The following is a 19,650-nucleotide window of genomic DNA, read 5'->3' on the forward strand; positions in this document are numbered from 1 at the left end:
AAGGCTAGGTTAGCTTTCATGCTACGTCAAGCAGGCTATTTAATAGCTGCTAACAAGCAAAATGTTATTTTGCCATTTTCTTGCGCTTGGAGAGTTAGCTTAGCTCTAATACTAATATGCAACGCTTTTTCAAGGATTACATGAAATAACTAGCTCTTGTTAACACTAGCAAGGCTAGATTAGCTTGTATGCCACATTGCCAAGCTTTTAAATGGCTAATAACAAGAAAAATGCATTAATCAGGGTTTTCTTGCACTTGGAGAGAGATTATCTTAGCTCTAATGATAAAAGGTCAATCTTTTTCAAGGATTAGCCATTGCTAAATTTCTAAGAGCGGACAAGATAACTTACCTTTCATATACACTACAAAACCTGCTAATTAGCTCTTGTTGCACTTGTAGAGAAGTAAGCTAAACTGCTAAATGCTCGGATCACAAATGTTTTCAAGGATTACACAGAGCTCTTGTTGCGCATATAGCAAGGCTAGGTTAGCTTTTATGCGATGTATCTAATCTTTTTCAGTTAATACAAAGAGAGGCTAACTTAGCTTTAACACGTAAAGAAATTGTTGATTAGCTCTTCTTCTGTGTTTAGTTTCTATGCTAAAATATCAAGCTTTATAACGAATTACATAATGTGTTGATTGGCTCTTGCAAGCTTGTAGATAGCCTAATGTTAGCCTTTATGCTAAGTCACCAAACAGGCTTATCTAAACAACCTTCTTGGCTTCTATAATTAAATAATTAAATTATATGACCAGAATTTACACTTAAGAGGTTATTAACAAAATATACAACCGAAAAATAATGATAATCAGACAAGCTAACATAACCTTTATGTTACAAACCACTGGACACAGGTTTCCTTTTAAAACCGATTTATTAAACTGGTCAAATGTCCACTTGCTAAATATAGAACAACAAAATGCCCGCGACCCTAGTGAGGAAAAGCGGCTCAGAAAATGGATGGATGGATGGAGAACAACAAAATGACAAACAATTTCTGGACGGGGCTTGACAACCACTGGCAAAATTTTAAAATAATTGTAATAAGGCATCTAATTTGTCCTTGAAAAATATGAATCACAATCTCTCTTTAGTACATTGGTTGAGAAATAAAGAGAAAAAGATGAGCTTTTGCATTCTTCTCCTTCTTGGCATCTTTTTATTTTTTATTTTAAATGGCACACTCTTCTTGACACATTCAATTTCATTCAAAAATTACTTTCCAGAGTAAGAATTACTCAGTTTGCATATGTTTTAAAAAAACACACAAAAAGGATGACACATAAAAAGGCTTTGGAAGCTAACGTTAGCCGGCCTGGTGTCGTGCAGTCGTGGCGCCGGCCGTAAATCCGTAAGAGCCACAGGGCACATTTGCAGAGTGGATGGCACAGTGATGGCAGACGCCCGCTAAGTGCTCCTGGGGCAATGACACAATTCCACGAAGGAATTAATGTTGGACGGAGGGGAGACACGTGAGCGGCAGAGCTCGGTGTCGTTCCGTGTCAAAAAGGGAACGGGAGAAAAAGGGCAACTGGGTTGTGCGGAAGGGTGGGGGAGGGAAGCAGGGATGCCAGGGTGTCTGTGCTGTCTGAGCTGGAATTTGAATTTGCAACACTCGTTTTTTTTTGCATCATCACACTTAATGAAAAAAAGAAACCCATCACGTGAGTATACGCGTCAGTTTTTTTTCAAACTGAATATTTTTCGGCTTGAAAAAAAACGACGTAGATTCTTTTGTTTTTAAAGTTTGAATTTCAATCTCTAACATCAAAATTAAAAAAAATTTACATCTACAAAATATTCAACATCAGCATCAATTCAGCAACAAACAATTCGATATCGAGATACATGTAAAAAAATCTGCTATCAAAATCCAGTTTGAATTTCTAACAGATTTTTTTTAGCGTCAAAATCAAACTTTTAATTTTAAAAAGCATCAAAAACTCAGTTTTAAAAAATGGACATAAATTAAACCTAATAAAATTCCAATTTGAAATTCTGCACTTGATGCAAATTTATACCCAGTTTTTCTAGCTGTCCAATGTTGTTGTTTTTTTAAACGAGATTCAAAGTTTGATTTTGGTGCTGAAAAATGTCAACGTTCCAAATTCCAACTCAGATGTGCCGTACTAGCGTCATCAGGTGGGGCCGTGGTGTTTGCTCACTTGAAGCAAGATCGCACTTGGCGGCCTTTGAGCGGCTGTGGGGGCCGGTAGTTGTCCACCATGCAGCACTCAGGCTCGCCCTCGGCCGAGAACAGCAGGCCGCGGAATTTGTCCATCTGCGGAGAGAAGAGACGGCCCAAACGTTGGCGTTTGCCTCGTGAAGATGACGACGGCAACGACGAGTGTGGTCCAACACGCATCATATACTGTTGTTTTTGCACAAATGCTGGTATTTACAGGTACGTGTCAATACATTACAATTGTGTCAAAAGCTTAATTTAGTTAGGTAGTGCAACTGAAAAAGTGAAACTCAAATCTATAGAGATGCATTACACTTAATGTAGTGAAATAGTTCATATTTTTTAATACTTACAGAAAACAAACAAAAACAAATGACCATCTCTATAAACTACAATATTACGTAACAAACAATCAAGAAACTATGAAAATGTTTTTTAAGGGAGAAATTAGGCAGAAATTTGCCCTCTGAAAAGTATTTTCCCAAGTATTTAATGAATCTATATCATGCATGAGTACTGAAATAAATGAACTTTTCGTAGCATATTCTAATTTAGTGAGATGTACCCGTGCTCAACTGCAGACGGGGGAGGCATTTTGGGAATACTAGCATTTTTTTAAAATGGGATTTTACATGATATAAGCGCTGTTGAGTTGAGTGCTTCAGTGTAGTACCACATTGTGCCACAACATGCCGGGCAGCACTGAGCTCTACCAAAAGAGATGAGATGCAGCAGAGTAAAGAGCAACATAAAAAGGCAGAGAAGGTCTCCTAGAAAGTAATAGTTGTTGTTTCCGCAGAGCAGAGAGAACATTCTGGCTGCTTGCGAGTACTGTTGTCTGCTCTGTTTGTATGTGTTGCTGCACCACGTGCGTTAAAGGAGCAGTGGTTTCAAGGTTTACAATTACTGTAACATTTACGCTAGTTTCCGTGAGCCTGTTTATGGCATTTGGTTGGAGCATCTGCCTCACAGTTCTGAGGAGCGGGGTTCAATCCCCGGCCCCGCCTGTGTGGAGTTTGCATGTTCTCCCCGTGCCTGCGTGGGTTTTCTCCGCGTACTCCGGTTTCCTCCCACTTCCCAAAAACATGCATGAATTGGAGACTCTAAATTGCCCGTAGGCATGACTGTGAGTGCCAATGGTTGTTTGTTTGTATGTGCCCTGCGATTGGCTGGCAACCAGTTCAGGGTGTACCCCGCCTCCTGCCCGATGACAGCTGGGATAGGCTCCAGCCAATCGCAGGGCACATAGAAACAAACAACCATTCGCACTCACAGTCATGCCTACGGGCAATTTAGAATCTCCAATTAATGCATGTTTTTGGGATGTGGGAGGAAACCAGAGTGCCCGGAGAAAACCCACGTAGGCACGGGGAGAACATGCAAACTCTACACAGGCGGGGCCGGGGATTGAACCCGGGTCCTCAGAACTGTGAGGCTGACGCTCTAACCAGTCCTCCACCGTGCCGCTGGAACATATTAGAAAGTTGAATTCTCTTTTGTTTGGTTTCAGTTTTACAGTAAACTAAGCTTGAAGCAAGCACACTTTGTCTTTTATTTGGATGACTGAGCGAGCGAGTCTTCTTTTGGCTTTCTCAAAGTTATGTTATATGATAGTCTCCCATTTCTTGACAGCAAGAGAGCGAGAACAGGTGCTAGAGAATACTTTGAAAAATTGTCTTTTTTAAAGTCTGTTTTCATAGCATGCGTGAGGGGTAAAACTGAAATTTTTATAACACAGGAAAGCTGGCAAAATCAATCGCATTATTTCTAGTATTTCCCACAACGTCTGGCTTCTGTGTTTAGCGAATGGCCGCTCTTTCTTCTGTGCGCAACTGAACTCAACAACGAGGCGTTAATGCGGCGCACCTGAGCCGAGCTGACGCCAATGGGGTCCTTGCACACGATCCAGGTGACGCTCTCCAGCAGAGGGGGCGTGGTCAGGGAGCCCTCGTACGTCCAGTAGTCCAGGCGGGCGGGCAGCAGGCTGCTCGGGTCGAAGCCCGTGAACGTCGTCTGCTTGCCCTAATTAAAAAATAAAATAAAATAAAAGCAAGCCATTAACACTGTTTGACGCCAAACCACGTGTGGAAAACGCGGTCGCCTGGGGAACATACTTTGGTCTTGATGGCACCAAAGGTGTCCAGAACCTTCTGGAGGCTGGCGTTTTCATTTCCAATCTAAGAGAAAACGCAACAACTGCTCATGATGTGATTTTGGAAGCTGTGTTGCCACTTTTCTTACCAACCTGCAGGAAAACGCCCACCACGGCCAGTCCGTTGGGTTTGCTGGCGGCCTCGCCGAAGTTGGCGTATTTGGTGTTCCAGTGAACCAGATGCAGCTGCAAACGGCCAAAGAAATGAAAATCAGCAATTATTATCAGCTTACACCAGAAAGACAAAACTTTGACAAAATTCAATAAACAACCAGGTGGACGAGTAGGTATAAAAAATACTAAAGGAATTTTGCTCGCCGTATAACTGCATGAAAAGACACGTTATGCCAGGTGGCGCTAGTTCCAAGTGTTTATATTTTGTAATTTATGTGTTATATCGTTCAATAAATGGCTGCCAGTGCATCTGTGAGTCGATTGTCGCTCTCCTTCTTTTTCACTTCATTTGCACAGCGGCGTAGCTGAATCTGGCTCGGAACTCAAATTTTGGCTCGCAACACAAGGCAAAAAAACAAACAAATTGAGCGAGTGATGGCTCGTAACTGGAAAAAACTCGGAAGCTGGTGCCCCGTTAAGTGGGGCGCGAATGCCACGCTCCTCACCTCGGCGGGGTACTTGTTCCCGGCCACCGTGTGCTCCGAGCCCTTGTCGTCGGAAGCCCCCCAGTGGAAGTGGAACTGCTTGAGCCGGTACACCCCCGACACCGGCCCGCCGCTCAGAACTGCGCACGGAAAGACACAGAGAGGGGGGGGGTGAGCGCCGGGCGAGAACGACGGCGAATCCTGGCGTTTTAGTGGACCAATCAAGAGATTGTAATCTATGATGTGATGAAAATCGACCTTGCATGTCCTGAAATGTGTAACTATTTGGAAGTTTGAATGTTTGCAGAAATTGCGAAGGAGTAAAATGTCTAAAACTGGGGATGTTAGTGTAACATGTAATAATGGCAGCTCCTCTTTTGGGATGTGTCATACTTCTATTTCAATTTGGCCCACGGGATGCATGACTAAAGGCCACAAAGCAAACCCAAAGGTGGAAAAAGGCACAATGAAAGATTGGAAATGAGAACGTTTATATTTGCGCCACAGCATCTGGCTGCGGCAGATTACGTAACCCTAATCTCAATTGGAAAACACACGCGTAATCTGGATGAAAAGAGCTCAAAAAGAACAATTTAAATCATCGATTTGGAGCTGCACTGAAAACAACAAATATTCTTGTGATAGTCTGAATTTTGGACTGTAAATTTGCAACCTTGTCATTTAAAAAAATCAAATTCACTACATTTTATGTTACGAAGTTGTCACTTTACAAAAATAAAGTTGACAATTGTAGCTTTATCCTTAATATATTATTATTATCTTTTTTTTCTGGTAAAATGATGACTCTCGCATTACAGCCTTTTACTGGCAATATTATGACACATAACATTACAACTTTATTAGTTATAAAAACGTTTTCTGTAAAAACTACAAGTTGATCACCAGAAATGTTTCTTTAGGCCGTTTTTTTTGTCATAATATAAAAACATAGTTTTTACTTTGTTTTTGTAACAGTAAAACCTAATTCTATAAAAACAACTTTATTCTTGCAATAACATCTTATTTTTGTAAAATTTTCCACAATGTACAATTTCTTTGAATATAAAGTATATATATATATATATATATATATATATATATATATATATATATATATATACTTGTAAAACGTAGTGAGAAAATAAGTCCTAATAATGTCTGAATTTCTTTGGAATTTTACGAGTTGTTATTTTCAGCAAATAAAAGCATAAAGTCCGCGTATTTAACGGTCCATGCAGCAGGAAGGAGATCTTATTGTACACCGAATTTCTCCGCACGTCCCCCCAAAAATATATATAGGGAGTTGATGACGTCATAGGCCCTAAAATAACAGCTAAAATGTGTGCAGGCGTACCGGAGCTGTCCTGGTCGTCCAGGAAGGTGACCTGGAAGGAGTGTCCGTTGTTGAGGATCTCCAAGCAGGTGCCGGGGTCGTACTTGAGGCTCAGCGGCTTGAGCGAGCCGTCGAACGACGCCAGGCCCGGCTCGATGTCGATGGGCGACTGCCGAGGACCGTCGGCGATGGGAAAACTGGCGGACCACTTGTCCGGACCTACAATTGCAAACACAAATGCAACATCTGCGCGTGCAATTGATGATGCCGGATGATGATGATGACGACGGATTAGGATGAAGGTGACGCTCACCGTTCTCGGCGGCGTAACCCCACGCGTGAGACATTTGGTCACCTTCTTTCCTTCTTTCTTTCTTTCTTTCTTTTCTGCAGATTGAGCGCTGCTGATGCCCGCCGCCACCTGACAGCTGCAAGTCGCCTTATATATAGATGCACGCGGACACCCCACCCCACTCCTCCTCCTCCTCCTGCACCGGCTTTCCAGACGACAGCGTCCGCTTCTTCTCTTTCTCTCTCTCTCTCTCTCTCTCTCTCTCTCTCTCTCTCTTTCTCTCTCTCTCTCGGTGCACGTGATCTAACCCAACGGGGCTACCCGAGCCGAGGCCGACGCGTGGGTCGGTCCGGGTTTCGGTAATTCCATGCACGTCCTCGTGCGCTCCATTCCAAGAAAAAGAAAAGTGTCTTTCATTTCAACGCCCTCTTTATGACGCCTCGCCTCCATCCACGTATACGTCAAAGCGGGGCCGCGATAATCAGGAGAAGAAGAATGATGACAATTATAATAACAGAAGCCGCCAAAGTATCATTTCAGAACCGAGCCGAGATAAGGAGAAGTAAAAGTCCAAACTCGGAATAACAAGGCGCTGCCAAGGCCTGACCTTCAGCATAGACTGACAAATTGCAGGGTTCGTGCAAAGCAATGCCGAGCGTGCCGTTAACCCGTTACGAGGCGTCGCTGCGCTGCAACAGCACCGCCTGCAGGCAGACGATGAAAACGCAGGCTTAGAGGAACGCCAACGCATAAACACATACGAGTAGGTGGATTGTCACGTGAATGACAGAAGGCCGAACATTTTTTATTCCATCCCATCCATTATCTGAGCCGCTTCTCCTCACTAGGGTCGCGGGCGTGCTGGAGCCTATCCCAGCTGTCATCGGGCAGGAGGCGGGGTACACCCTGAACTGGTTGCCAGCCAATCGCAGGGCACATTGAAACAAACAACCATTCGCACTCACAGTCATGCCTACGGGCAATTTAGAGTCTCCATTTAATGCATGTTTTTGGGATGTGGGAGGAAACCGGAGTGCCCGGAGAAAACCCACGCAGGCACGGGGAGAACATGCAAACTCCACACAGGCGGGGACGGGGATTGAACCCCGCACCTCAGAACTGTGAGGCTGACGCTCTAACCAGTCGGCCACCGTGCCGCAACATTTTTTATTATTTTTTTCAAAACAACCGGAAATCCTAGTTCCTCTTCCTGAGCGAAGTACTATTCCAACTTTATGCAAATTCAAGGGACGACACACACGTTTTTTTCTTCTAAATTGTCAATCATTTACCATTGCTTCAGAAAATACAAAGCGAAGATTAAACGAAGCAGATCATTTAAAATCTGAATAAAAGACGAGCAGCCGTATTTGCCTCGTGTTTTTATAATGTCCGTGTAACGTGTTCCCTTAATAATGCAGTGACGTCACATGTCATTCCTTGTGTCTGCTGAAAGTGAAACAAAAGCCAGCTGGCAGCCAGCCTTAGTTAATTTTCAGATGTAAAGACTAGAAAGCCAGGCGTCGGCGCGGCTCGTGTTGATGGCGTCATCAAGAATGGACTCCAAGCGCTCGGTAAAAACACCAAACAACGTGTACCCACACGGTGCGTCCTATTTTCTTTCTTTTTCTTTTTTTAATGATTAATTAATTCAAAAGGAACACGCGAAGTAGATCGCGACACTCTTTCTTTTCAGCGTCAGCTTCGTTCGATAAAACCATGGATAACATGTAGAATACGTGCACTTTGAGCATGTAGCATTAGCCCCCCGGGAGAACACAAGTCATAATATATCATCTATATGACAAAGCAAAATAATTGAATAACCCTTTACAATGCGTAACACAAGACCACAGCAATTGTATGAATTACAATGCAACATGTTGTTATCTGACTGTTTTTTGTATGTTATTAATCATGAATGATAATTGGTTTTCTTTTTGTGTTTCTTAGCAGGTCACATGGGTAAAAAAAAACAAAAAGGCAAAAAACAGACAAATGTCTTCCAAGTGGCAGCAAACAAGCACTTGAAGGCCAAAAACAAAGCCAAACCCATCCGGACAAAGCTTAAGCACGTAAGGTCAAGTTTGCCTCCTTTTTAAAAATCACTATACTAAATCTACTCTTCTTATCCTCTTGACAGATCAACGCCATGAAGAATGAGAAGGTGGAGAAACTGAACCAGATCTTCTGGGAAGTGCAGGGGGACGTGAGCGGCGTTTCCAAACGTGTCGCCTCGCAAGCAGAGAAACCGCAGCAGCAGGTGAAATCCAGCGGCCATTGAGTTATCCACATCACATTCATAAATGTCATCACCTTTTGCCCTCTTTAGATTGTCAAAGAGCCGCCAAAGGAGGCGGTAAATGTTGACAATGCTGCTCAGCTCTTCTCTCAGCTCTGATGGATTTTCATCATCATCATGTGAGCAATAACATCTTGAACATAATAAAACATTCACTAGACTGTAAATAACCATAACAGTTGTTGCTAGAATATTATTTAAGAGCGGTCGGTCAGTTGTTTCTTGCTTTCTTGCTTTCATAAAAGCTGCAATGCCAAACCTAGCCGCTTTCAATCATGTTCAAACCAATAAATGTAAGGACCGCAATTCAAGCAAAAACAGAGCTTCCCAGGTGCTTAAATTTTGTAAAATGTTTTTTTGTGTGTGTGTTGTATGCTTGGAAAATAGCATGCAATTGCTGAACCATTTATGATTAAATACTATATGCTCAAATCTGGGCTGTATAAATTGCGATTTCCAACTATCTCACCTCATTCTGCGAATAAACAATTGTTTGGGGGCATTTTTAATTTTTCTTTCTGCTCTGTCAAAATCTTCAGTTTGTTTACAGTTTAGGTGACGCGAAAGCTTGAAATGTGAACCAACAATGCATCGAAATAAAGATCTACCTTCTTATATGCAACACCAATTGATTTCAAAAGAGCTTGAATTTTGACTGAAGTGGTTAAAGTTATAGAACAAAATTCAGCTTTCTGAACAGTTCGATTTCTGGTGAAATTAGTCAAACAGATGCAAGGTGCAGAAAAAGCTTGACAATTAGCATAAAAGAAAAAATGGTGGCCTAGGATGTTATTTATTCACCCCGCAGATAACACTGATGATGGTGTATTCATATCAATGAAAAAATAAATGCAGTCAAGCCCCGTTTCTCGTGGGGGATATGATACGGTCCAGACTCACCCGCGATATTCTGTTATGATCAACATGTTCTCCGAGTATCACGGTCTAAGTCCAAGTGGCAGCAGGGGCTGCATTTTTCAAGAAATGTATCCCTTTTCATGGGATTCACAATGGATCTTGTATGCAACACAACTTTATTTTTAAAATCGAAAACTTCCTCGGGCGCTTCTTGAGGCTGCTCGGGATAGAAATTCAATTATGGAGCGACTCCTGAGGGCATGAAGGGGAACTCACGCCCACTCTGCAAGTGTGAGCGCGAGACGCTGTGTGATGCATCAAGAGCAGTGATGTTTTGGGGCTGTCGCTGGGAAACGCAGACTTTCAACTCTCTCCAAAGATTTTCGATGGGCTTGAGATCTGGGCTTGCCGACTAGGCCACACCAGGACCTTGAAATGCTTCTTACAAAGCCACTCCTCCGTTGCCCGGGCGGTGTGTTTGGGATCATTGTCATGCTGAAAGACCCAGCCACGTTTCATCTTCAAGGCCCTTGCTGATGGATGGAGGTTTTCACTCAAAATCTCACCATACATAGCCCCATTCATTGTTTCCTTTCCACGGATCAGTCGTCCTGGTCCCTTTGCAGAAAAACAGCCCCAAACCATGATGTTTCCACCCCCGTGCTTCACAGTAGGGATTGTGTTCTTTGGATGGAACTCAGCATTCTTTCTCCTCCAAACACAACAAGTTGAGGTTTTAGCAAAAAGTTCTATTTTGGTTTCACTGACCGTATGACATTCTCGCAATCCTCTTCTGGATCATCCAAATGCGCTCGAGCAAACTTCAGACGGGCCTGGACATGTACTGGCTTAAGCAGGGGGACACATCTCCCACTGCATGATTTGAGTCCCTGCATGGCAGCATAGTGTGTTACTGAAGGCAGCCTTTGTTACTTTGGTCCCAGCTCTCTGCAGGTCATTCACTTGTCTCTCTCTTCTTGGTGAAATACGTTTTTGCCCCACTGCATGGGTCTCACGTAAGTATGCACAGCAAAAAACACGGCAGAGTATATTTGCACCAGATGCATTTAATAAAAAAATTGTAAAACAAATGTTGGTAATTTCAATAAGCTCCCAAGTAGTAGTGGGCAAGTGAAGCCTCATGAAGCAATTGTCCCGAAAAAGCTTCAAGACGTCAGTCATCTGGTGACATCTGGTGGACAACTGAAGCCATAGCAACCGCTAAAGAGCACAACTGACGCACTGGCACAGTTTCTTTCCCATGACAGCAATAAAAGTTCAGAAAAGTCTGTATGGTCATTCAAGTGTTTTGTTCATTCATACCAAATAATGATAATATCGTCATTACAATAAAATATGCAGATGCTCTCCTCCATACTCTTAACACAGCGGTCCCCGGTCCGTGGACCGGTACCGAGCCGCGAGGCATTTGTTACCAGGCTGCAGAGAAAAAATGAGCGGTAGCCCATTCTTTTACGCTGCAGTAACAACTGGGTATTTACCCAGTAACTAGATTTAGCCACAGCCAGTCTGTGAGGGGAAAAAAAATGCCTACTCTAAACCGGTCCGCGGTGCAAAAAAGGTTGGGGAACACTGCTCTAAAACACATTCCAGATGAATCCAAAGAATAAATGCAAATTATATTAAGGGTTAAATGTTGGTTAAGGGTTTATTTTGAGCTTTATTTAAAAATGTACTAAAAGCCCCTAACAGGATTAGAGATCCTTCCTACTTTGCAAATGACCATGGTGTTGGAATTCAGAAACAGTTTTCTCAAGGAAAATCTTTAAATATAATGGTTTGTCATTTGGGGACTTGTATGGTTGACTTGGAATGATTATTCAATTATGGAAACATAAAATGTATGCCATAAACTGCATTAAACCTTATTTGGTGGTATGAGATCAAAATGATCCCAAACTTTAGTACGTCGCTTATTGGTGGTACTCGCCATGAAACTTGCCAAAATTCTCTGACTCTCCGAATCTCTTATCTCCTCACAACCCAATTTTGAAGCATCATGATGCATTTTATATCGCTAGTATGGCGCCAAACCACTCAAATCTGTCAAACCTGTCAAGCTGTCATTGGCTCACAATGCGTTGAAACGCCCTGAGCAAATGACACACGCTGAAAGACTGCGAACCAATGAAAAGCTTGGAAACATTTTGAAGAAATGAAGTGCGAAGCAAAACATTGACGACATTGAAGCGTCGAACGTCATCGGTAACGTGACACCGGCGTTTCCAATCACTCCGCTTGAGGAAGACTGAGACACAAGCTCCAAATCCTTGGTATCATTTGCCCATCACTACTTCCAAGTAAAAAAAAAAAAAAAAAAGCATGACTTTGCTCTTTTTTTTGGATTGAAAAAAATAGAAGCATTGAACCAAATCATAAATGTTGTGCATTGTTGCACCTCTACTGAAGAGCTCTCCTTTAGAAAAAGTATGATGCATCTCTCATTCCCATGAGCGTGTAGCTCAGGGTGACCATTGTCCGAACTCAGTGTTATGAACATGGCAATCTGAAAGGGCAGAAACCACGAGGTCGGGATCAGAACACAGCAGACACATTCAAGATCAGAGTAATCGCAGGATAGACTGCAATCACAACGCTTGGACCGAAGGAATAAAGAAGAGCTCGAGATCAAAGGAAAGGTATCTCCGATGAACACCTTGACCGCCGTGGACGTTTCTTGTTCGTCAACTGGAATCCAACGCACTGCTGCTTCAGCACCCTGAGTCCAGCCCGTGTGTGTGTGTCATGAGTGCTTTGCAGGGTTGACGTCCCGCACCTTGTCCTCCGAATTACGCCTGACTGCTCTTAAGACGCTGTGGGACTCCAACTCGTTGCCGGACTATCAACGCTCTACGTCGAGTTCGTAGCCTAACCACCTTGCCTAACTTTTTGCTTCCCGAAGACCTCGTGAGTTTATCTCTACCGCATTCTTGTTCTTCGTCCCCAGTCTGCGATATGCCCTCGGTCCCTGCAAACCGGTGATCACCTCTTGCGGCCCACCGACAACCCGGACTCCTACCCTGCCTCGTTGCAACCCTGCCAATCCCGGATTTAGTTCTCAGAGTTCCGTTGTTCGCTTCCGAGCTGCAATAAACTTTTGTTCACAAAGTCACCTCCCTGTCCTCTCTTCATCTGAGTCCAACTTGCAACCTGAATCCTGACACGTTATCTGGCGCCGACACACAGACGGTGACCGCGGGTCCTTAAAAAGTCTGACATATTTTTTTCAAATAAAAGGCCTTTTAAAAGTAGTAAATTCAGATCAGATGGGTCTTAAACGTGCTTTAGTCACTGTGAGAATATCAGGTAAACAGAATAAACTATTCTCATCAAATCCCATCCTGTGCCGCCATTTAGATTGTGTGATGCAAGGAGTTTGCTGGGAAATCCATTGTCGTCATTTGACATTCGCACAGCTTGTGACGCTCCGGCAACGCTTGGAGCAGAAGTGATCTGGGTGCTGAGGCCGGTGACGAGCCGTCATTCGTGCAGATCAAATGAGGGAATAGAGGACGTGTTCGAGGCCATGTATCCAGACTCCGTGTTCGTACAGGCATTTTTACATGTGGATCAGTCAAAACTAGGTACGTGGGCAAATGTGGATGGGCCATGCGTATTAAAAAACAACTCATAGCTGAAGTCAACAGGGGCCCATTTGGGATCGTGTTTGACGAGACACTGAACCAAACGACAAAACGCAAACAGTTTGACCTGCATGCGTGATATTGGTTCAATGGGCACGTTCGCTCAAGATACTGCGGCTCACAGGTCATGGGCCACGCCACTGCTTCAACATTTGAAGGTAAGTTATCAGTCTATTGATTAACTCTTGTGTAGTTTACATCAGCGAATCATATATATTCTGTATATTTGCAGGTGTGGGATGATAATTCATCACCTGACGGGATCTGACAAGAACGGGACCTCACTGCTTGTGTCTATAGCAACTGGAATGTTTTAGCAAGTTACTTTATGGTTACGCTGAGTAAAGCTCACACACGCACAAGCTCAAGTATAACAGTTGTGGAATATGCATAATCCAAGGAGAACATACCATGTGAAATGGTGCTCCACCACCCACCCATACCGTGACAGAAATGGCAACACGTTGAAAGTCGGGCACGTTTAGGCACCTCCTACTCGAACAGAGGGTGTATACGTGTGTATGGTATAAGGCAAGCAGAGTATGAGTCGACGTATGTAGTAGTATGTGTGTGTCGCAAAGATGATGCAGTTCATGGAGTGAATGGTATATCATATATATGGTGGGACTCATCAATTCTAGTGCTGGAACGAACACTCAAATGTTCAGAGTACTTTGAAAACAAAAATGCCAGAGGCCTCGGGGATCCGCTTGTTAAATTTATTCACTGCCAGCCTTTAGTTCGATCGAGTTTGTTACTGTACCTGTAATTATGTGTGTACGGGCGTGGGTGAGTAGTGTGACTTGAGCGTAAGGAAAAAGTCAGTCTGGGAAGATGGTGTTAGCATGTGTTGTGGCAGACAGCAGATCGTACGTTTGTGATGTTCTTGTGTTGCCGCAAGTTTAATAGTGCGCCTGAAAGTATAATGGCAACTCCCTCCTTGACCACTTCTGCGGGCACGACAATACCGTTGGCATATAGAGTAGCTGCCTGTTAATGGCAGGAAAGAGTTCATTGTCAAGCTGAGACAAGCACCCTGAACACGTTATCACACGTTATAGTTGCGCACACTGTTGTTGTATATTGTAGTCAGTGTATTTAGATTTTATCTGCAAGTGGCTACATTTTCAGTCGAAGTACTGTAGGTGAGGAAAAAAAATTGCGGGTAGCAAAGTTTGTGAAAAAATTTATTTAGGTAGTCTCCATTTTCGTTGAGGTAGTTAGCACCTCTGCCTCACAGTTGTGGGGACCGCGGTTCAAATCCCGGCCCCGCCCGTGTTGAGTTTGCATGTTCTCCCCGTGCCTGCGTGGCTTTTCTCCGGGTACTCCGCTTTCCTCCCACATCCCCAAAAACGTGTGTGCAAGGTCAATTGAAGACTCTAAATTGTCCGGTAGGTATGAATGTGAGTGCGCATGGTTGTTTCTATGTGCCCTGCGATTGGCTGGCGACCAGTTCAGGGTGTAACCTGTTATTTGGCTGAATTGAAATATCCGCACAAATAGTTGTATTTATTTTTTTTTCACCTCATCCTTAACAAGTGTGCGGCCAGTGTCCTGAAAAACAGGCAGCCGTGTCGCATTGCCCAGAAAACGTACAGGATTTGGGAATCTGGACGACTTGGGCCACGCCTTGGGCACAGCCCAGCGTGACGGCGACTGCATCTCCTCTAAAAGCTCCCACACCATTTGGACTTTTTTCCAGCCGGGACACAGCACGACAGCTAGCGGCCGCTGCAGTAACACACAACGCAAGCTGCTTTTTACACTCATTTCTGTGACCAAATGTGCGATGTTTGCAATGTGCGCTCACTCTGGGCAAGGGGATTTCAGCAATTGGTTGAGGAGGGGGGCCAGGTAGAATCGGGGCTGGATGCCGGCTTTTGAGATGATCAAGGCGTTTCCTCGAGTCGCGGCGCGCCAGCTGTAAGGGTCTGCGGAGGACAGGCCCAAGTTCTTCCCCGGCAAAAACTGGACAAAAAGCAGAAAGAAAAAAACGGCCTCTTAAATCATCATATGTGATACGACTACAGCATTAGTATTTAGTTTTTTTTTCCCCTTGAAAAGCCAGATGCTGACCCCCGGCATCACCACTCAGGAACATTCTGGACACTTTGTCAGGAACATTTGTCCGTTTCATTGATTGATGAGTTGCCGATTCATTGTTGCATAACTATCTATCTATATGTACAGTATACATATTAGTGGTGTGACTTTAAAGCATCAATTTAAAGCATCATTAAAAACTTGTCGGCTGTCTGCTCTATTAACAATCGCAGTTGGCCATCGTCTACCTGGCGGACGTCGGCAGCGATGGGGGCGTCATTCTCGGGAGGCACCTGACAACAAACTAACGGCACCTTCTTATCCTGACGAGCCTTTCATCATGCGAATGCCCGGTAAACATACGGTACACTGGATTACCGGGAGTGCCAGCTCAAAAAGGGACCTAGATCCAGGTGGCGCTGACACTGTTGAGGGTCACATGACATGAGATAAATGGCATCATCCTTCCATCAAAATACACAGTGAAAGTGTTCCTCAAAAATCAGACAAGTTTAGCTCCTAAAAAGTACTTTGCGTAGGATTGGAAGCCTCTGTAACATTATGCAGTTTGAAAATTAATGCTGCGCTTAATAAAAATGTATGGCACATAACATTTCAGTAGCACTTGTATCTAAGTAAAAGTTAAAAAAATAAGTTCTTATCGGGACACTGTGTCATGAGCTGCTCTGCAGTACTGTTGGAGCTTGGGTGGCGTTGTGTGGCCTCTCGTTTGGATGCAATACACAATGTCAACGCTAGCTGGGAGGAATACCTACACAGTGTCCCTTTCAGAAGGACTGATTGCAAATGTATTGTACTAAAAAGGTCAATGCAACGGAACTGTACTTAGGCAGTGATTCTTGTGCATACCACAAGAGGGAGCCTGCGCATCACTGCCATAGATTATTCCAGAAGAAGCTGAACGTGTTTTTACCTGAAAAAGACCTAAGCCAGGCAGCTCTCCCGGGGCGGTCCAATGGTGCCTGGCGAAGGACAGCATCACCCTTCACACAAATCTGAAAATGAAAATCATAATGTGTGAAATCATGGCCAACAGCGTTACCTGCATGAACTTCTGAAAATAATGGCATCAAAATGTTCCGTGGTGGGCGGGGCGGGGGTGGAACGTGTGTGCACCGCACTGCTACTGGCAGTCGGATTTCATGTGGCGTGCTTAAGACACTTGAGGGGAATGACTGCCCCCAGTGGACAGGTGTAAAGCAACACGTACACGTTCTATACGCTGAATTTTTGCGTTTGTGCGAGGTGACCTGGACGCCCTTGAAGTTCACACATAGCTCAATGACGTCGGAGTCGTCGTTCTCTCGCACGGCCGTCGTCCGCGAACTCCATCCTTCGACGTGAGAAGAACGTGAGTGACCGAGACTTCCGAGCGTGTGAACGTGCGTGCCTGCGTGTCAGGATGAGGCTCACTCTTGAGAAATTCACGCAAGTCCGTCGAGTCCGTATCTGCATTTTTTACAGGACCTTCCTGTACAAAATGATGGCAGTAATGACTGTGGTATATTCATGTTAATGGTAAGTGAAAGCTTGACTCGAAGGCAAAAACATGTCCAACAGTGATTTATATTCCAAACATGCAGCTATACCTTTCCTTCACTGGCGTAAGACTCATCAGCTTCGTGATGTCATGCATGGAAAGAAAATCAGGTTTTGATGTATTTGCACATTTCGCAGTACTCCTGGTATACTGTCACGGGGGTTCCATTTGATTTGACAGGTGTAAGTATGGCCGTCAGCAATGGTGTAGCGGTCCACTTGCCTGACTTTGGTGCGGGCAGCGTGGGTTCAGTTCCCACTCAGTGACGGTGCGAATGTGAGTTTGAGTCTAAATGTGCACTGCTACCAGTTCAGGGTGTAGTCCGCCTTTCGCCCAAAGTCAGCTGGGATAGGCTCCGGTGCCCTGTGACCCTAACCAGGATAAGCGCTGTTGAAAATGGATGGCTGCAGGTGCAAGTATGATGCTACTACGCGTATATCACCATAACATGTTTCATTTGCCTTTCATTATTCCAGCCCCTTTGAAGCCCTTATGTTTGTTGATTTTGGGGGGGGGGGGGGGGTGGTCTTCTCACGCATGCAGTTTAAGGATGTATAATCTCATTTGTCTGTTCTTAATTTGTGGGCTTGGTACAATCCTTTTTGTAGCCTACTGAAATTGTATTGCACGCATCTGCCACATCTGTCTAGGTGGTGGTGCACAATCCTATTGGAGAACCTGGAGATTGAAGGGTACTGGTCTCTTAAACATTGAAGATCTATTAGGACGATGGGGCAGCATGTTTTGTAAATGTTTGAAATGAATCTTTGCAGTTACGGTCGCGGATTTGCGCATTATACCAACGAAGGCGCCCAGATGGCCAGCGGATCTCTGCGACCAATCTTCCGCATCTCCAGGAAGAGGAAATTTGAGATTGACATGGTAAGAGTTATGGATAATATTTCACAGACCCTAATTAAGTTTGTCTGGGGCTGGCAAGTTGTCATTGTTGTACATACATGTCCAAAATGTAATCTCCGTCCCATTCACTTGAAGGAACCTCAGATCTCTTTGATGCAGGCCAGTCAAGGTGCGGTCAAGTCCCATCTTTCAGGCACGCATCAATATTTCATTGTCGTAAAGTTATGGAAGTGAAGCACATTTATGAGCTGATGACAAACACGCACTGGCTAGTCATCAGACAAATCTACATGGAGTGCCCACTTGACACTGTTCCATCGCTTACTAATTTGTGATTACTCTAGTGTTTTTTTGTGAATTTAAGACTTATGAAAGCCCTACAATGATCAAAGCATTTTTAGTGTTAAAATGAGACCTTATACCCAGAAAAAAATTCACAGAAATTCCTATTTCGCAGGTGGTTCTGGCACGAAACCAGCATCAAGTAGGAGGTATCGCTGTATACTGTACATGTATACAGTGTGTGTGTGTGTATATATATGATTTTTTGCATACTATTGTATCACTATCAAACTTTCTGATATTTGTAAAACAAAAACATGGTTTTTCATATATAAACAATCAGGAAATGTGATTTTGTTAATGAAGACTTCAAAATGCTTTGTATTTGTAAAAATAAATTGAAATTAAATCTTTATCATCCCATTTTATTTGATTAATTTGAGTATAATTTAATATAATTATTTGTCAATTTATTTTATCAACTATGTTTATTATTATTAGACTTAATTTTGTAAATGGATGGCTGCAGACTCTATTGGAGACTCTAAATTGCCCGTAGGCATGACTGTGAGTGCGAATGGTTGTTTGTTTGTATGTGCCCTGCGATTGGCTGGCAACCAGTTCAGGGTGTACCCCGCCTCCTGCCCGATGACAGCTGGGATAGGCTCCAGCACGCCCGCGACCCTAGTGAGGAGAAGCGGCTCAGAAAATGGATGGATGGATATAATTGAGATGTTTGGACCGAGTAAATAACAAAGAAGGCGATTTAATTAAACGTGACACAAACTTTATTGACCTCATAGGAACACAATGAGTTTAATATATATACACAATAAACAACAATAAACCTCATTTCCGTACAGCAATTTTCCTATATATACTGTACCATTATTTTTTCCCTCTCCTTTTCATAGATAAAAAGAAAATGCAAAGTACAGTAATCATGCCTTTTGATAAAAATATTTCTCCCAAAAAATGTAAATGTTTTCTGTACAACAGTTGAGGCCCATCGACAACAAACGGTCATTGAACTACTGTTGCCATGGTAACCACTACTCCCAGGCAATCAAAAAATGGACTAATGTAAGAAACAATTGTTAAAAGCCTTTTTTTTTTGTCTTATTCTTGATTGGATTTGAGTTTGTGTTGCTGCTCTGTGATTTAAAGGGCCAGCGCACACAAATCAACAACAGGGCACCACTTTGGAGTTATTTACCTCCACCAAGGACAATTCCTTTGTTATTTTTTTGGGGGAAAGGAAGGAAATGTTACACTTTGATGCTGATCTGGATAAAAAAAATATTTTTCAGCATTTTTGAAATGAAGTTTAATGACCAAAATTAGAGACCGAGTCCTGACACGAATAGCAAAAAAACAAGCATCATTGACAACCCCAATAACCGTTATAATTGCCAATAGTAATGGTTGAAACCAGAAATAAACCACAAACTATGATAATATTATTTCAAACTTATCTTACCACATGACCCTGAAAATAAACTGCTTGCAGAT

At 43.3% G+C, this 19,650-nt stretch overlaps 3 protein-coding genes and 2 long non-coding RNA genes across 10 annotated transcripts in view; 3 read left to right on the plus strand and 2 right to left on the minus strand.

Annotated features, from left to right (window-relative positions):
- Nucleotides 1-860: 860 nt before the first annotated feature.
- LOC133470302 (carbonic anhydrase 1-like) lies at nucleotides 861-6,750 on the minus strand. The gene is made up of 8 exons (XM_061758522.1): nucleotides 6,588-6,750; nucleotides 6,296-6,493; nucleotides 4,963-5,081; nucleotides 4,436-4,528; nucleotides 4,305-4,367; nucleotides 4,057-4,212; nucleotides 2,171-2,286; nucleotides 861-1,422 (listed from the first exon to the last, which is right to left on the minus strand). Exons 1-8 carry the CDS (start codon nucleotides 6,619-6,621, stop codon nucleotides 1,413-1,415), a joined length of 789 nt encoding a protein of 262 aa, XP_061614506.1. The 5' UTR covers nucleotides 6,622-6,750; the 3' UTR covers nucleotides 861-1,412.
- Nucleotides 6,751-7,670: 920 nt separating this feature from the next.
- Nucleotides 7,671-9,496, plus strand: rbis (ribosomal biogenesis factor). 3 transcript variants are annotated; one of them, XM_061758525.1, is made up of 4 exons: nucleotides 7,671-8,140; nucleotides 8,520-8,641; nucleotides 8,710-8,829; nucleotides 8,899-9,496. In XM_061758525.1, the coding sequence occupies exons 2-4, from the start codon at nucleotides 8,528-8,530 to the stop codon at nucleotides 8,965-8,967; spliced, it is 303 nt and encodes a 100-aa protein (XP_061614509.1). In that variant the 5' UTR covers nucleotides 7,671-8,140; nucleotides 8,520-8,527; the 3' UTR covers nucleotides 8,968-9,496. The 3 variants fall into 3 exon arrangements, with proteins under 3 accessions (XP_061614509.1, XP_061614508.1, XP_061614507.1); XM_061758524.1 differs by having other exon boundaries at nucleotides 7,676-8,171; nucleotides 8,523-8,641; XM_061758523.1 differs by having other exon boundaries at nucleotides 7,692-8,171.
- A 3,628-nt stretch (nucleotides 9,497-13,124) lies between these two features.
- On the plus strand, nucleotides 13,125-13,753 carry LOC133470165 (uncharacterized). Its single transcript, XR_009785891.1, has 3 exons — nucleotides 13,125-13,331; nucleotides 13,395-13,549; nucleotides 13,624-13,753. It is a non-coding gene; the product is annotated as an uncharacterized LOC133470165 (long non-coding RNA).
- An 808-nt stretch (nucleotides 13,754-14,561) lies between these two features.
- LOC133470162 (RNA-binding Raly-like protein) overlaps nucleotides 14,562-19,650 on the minus strand; it is a 75,354-nt gene continuing 70,265 nt past the window's right edge. The window contains exons 9-13 of one of the 3 annotated variants that reach the window (XR_009785885.1): nucleotides 16,369-16,450; nucleotides 15,813-15,859; nucleotides 15,683-15,738; nucleotides 15,202-15,359; nucleotides 14,562-15,122 (exon numbers count right to left, since the gene is read on the minus strand). The gene's annotated coding sequence lies outside the window, so the exon portion shown is untranslated. Of the gene's footprint in view, nucleotides 15,123-15,201; nucleotides 15,360-15,682; nucleotides 15,860-16,368; nucleotides 16,451-19,650 lie in introns of all 3 variants that reach the window. The other 2 variants (XR_009785883.1, XR_009785884.1) reach the window with 2 other exon arrangements.
- Nucleotides 16,484-18,758, plus strand: LOC133470163 (uncharacterized). Of its 2 annotated transcripts, none has more exons than XR_009785887.1 (3): nucleotides 16,484-17,687; nucleotides 17,769-17,877; nucleotides 17,992-18,758. It is a non-coding gene; the product is annotated as an uncharacterized LOC133470163 (long non-coding RNA). The 2 variants fall into 2 exon arrangements; XR_009785886.1 differs by having other exon boundaries at nucleotides 16,484-16,806; nucleotides 17,646-17,687; nucleotides 17,769-18,758.

Source organism: Phyllopteryx taeniolatus, chromosome 20 (genome assembly GCF_024500385.1).
Source record: "Phyllopteryx taeniolatus isolate TA_2022b chromosome 20, UOR_Ptae_1.2, whole genome shotgun sequence".
NCBI classification, from domain to species: Eukaryota; Metazoa; Chordata; class Actinopteri; order Syngnathiformes; family Syngnathidae; genus Phyllopteryx; species Phyllopteryx taeniolatus.

Bases quoted from the DNA above. Each gene is read 5' to 3' on its own strand.
- rbis (XM_061758523.1), top strand. From the start codon at position 8,108: ATGGCGTCATCAAGAATGGACTCCAAGCGCTCGGTAAAAACACCAAAC. The intron at 8,172-8,519 runs GTGCGTCCTATT...TGTGTTTCTTAG, and splicing joins AAACAACGTGTACCCACACG to CAGGTCACATGGGTAAAAAA. The intron at 8,642-8,709 runs GTAAGGTCAAGT...TCCTCTTGACAG, and splicing joins TCCGGACAAAGCTTAAGCAC to ATCAACGCCATGAAGAATGA.
- LOC133470302 (XM_061758522.1), bottom strand. From the start codon at position 6,621: ATGTCTCACGCGTGGGGTTACGCCGCCGAGAACG. The intron at 5,082-6,295 runs GTACGCCTGCAC...TTCCGTGCGCAG, and splicing joins GGACGACCAGGACAGCTCCG to TTCTGAGCGGCGGGCCGGTG. The intron at 4,529-4,962 runs GTGAGGAGCGTG...GGCCGTTTGCAG, and splicing joins GGAACAAGTACCCCGCCGAG to CTGCATCTGGTTCACTGGAA.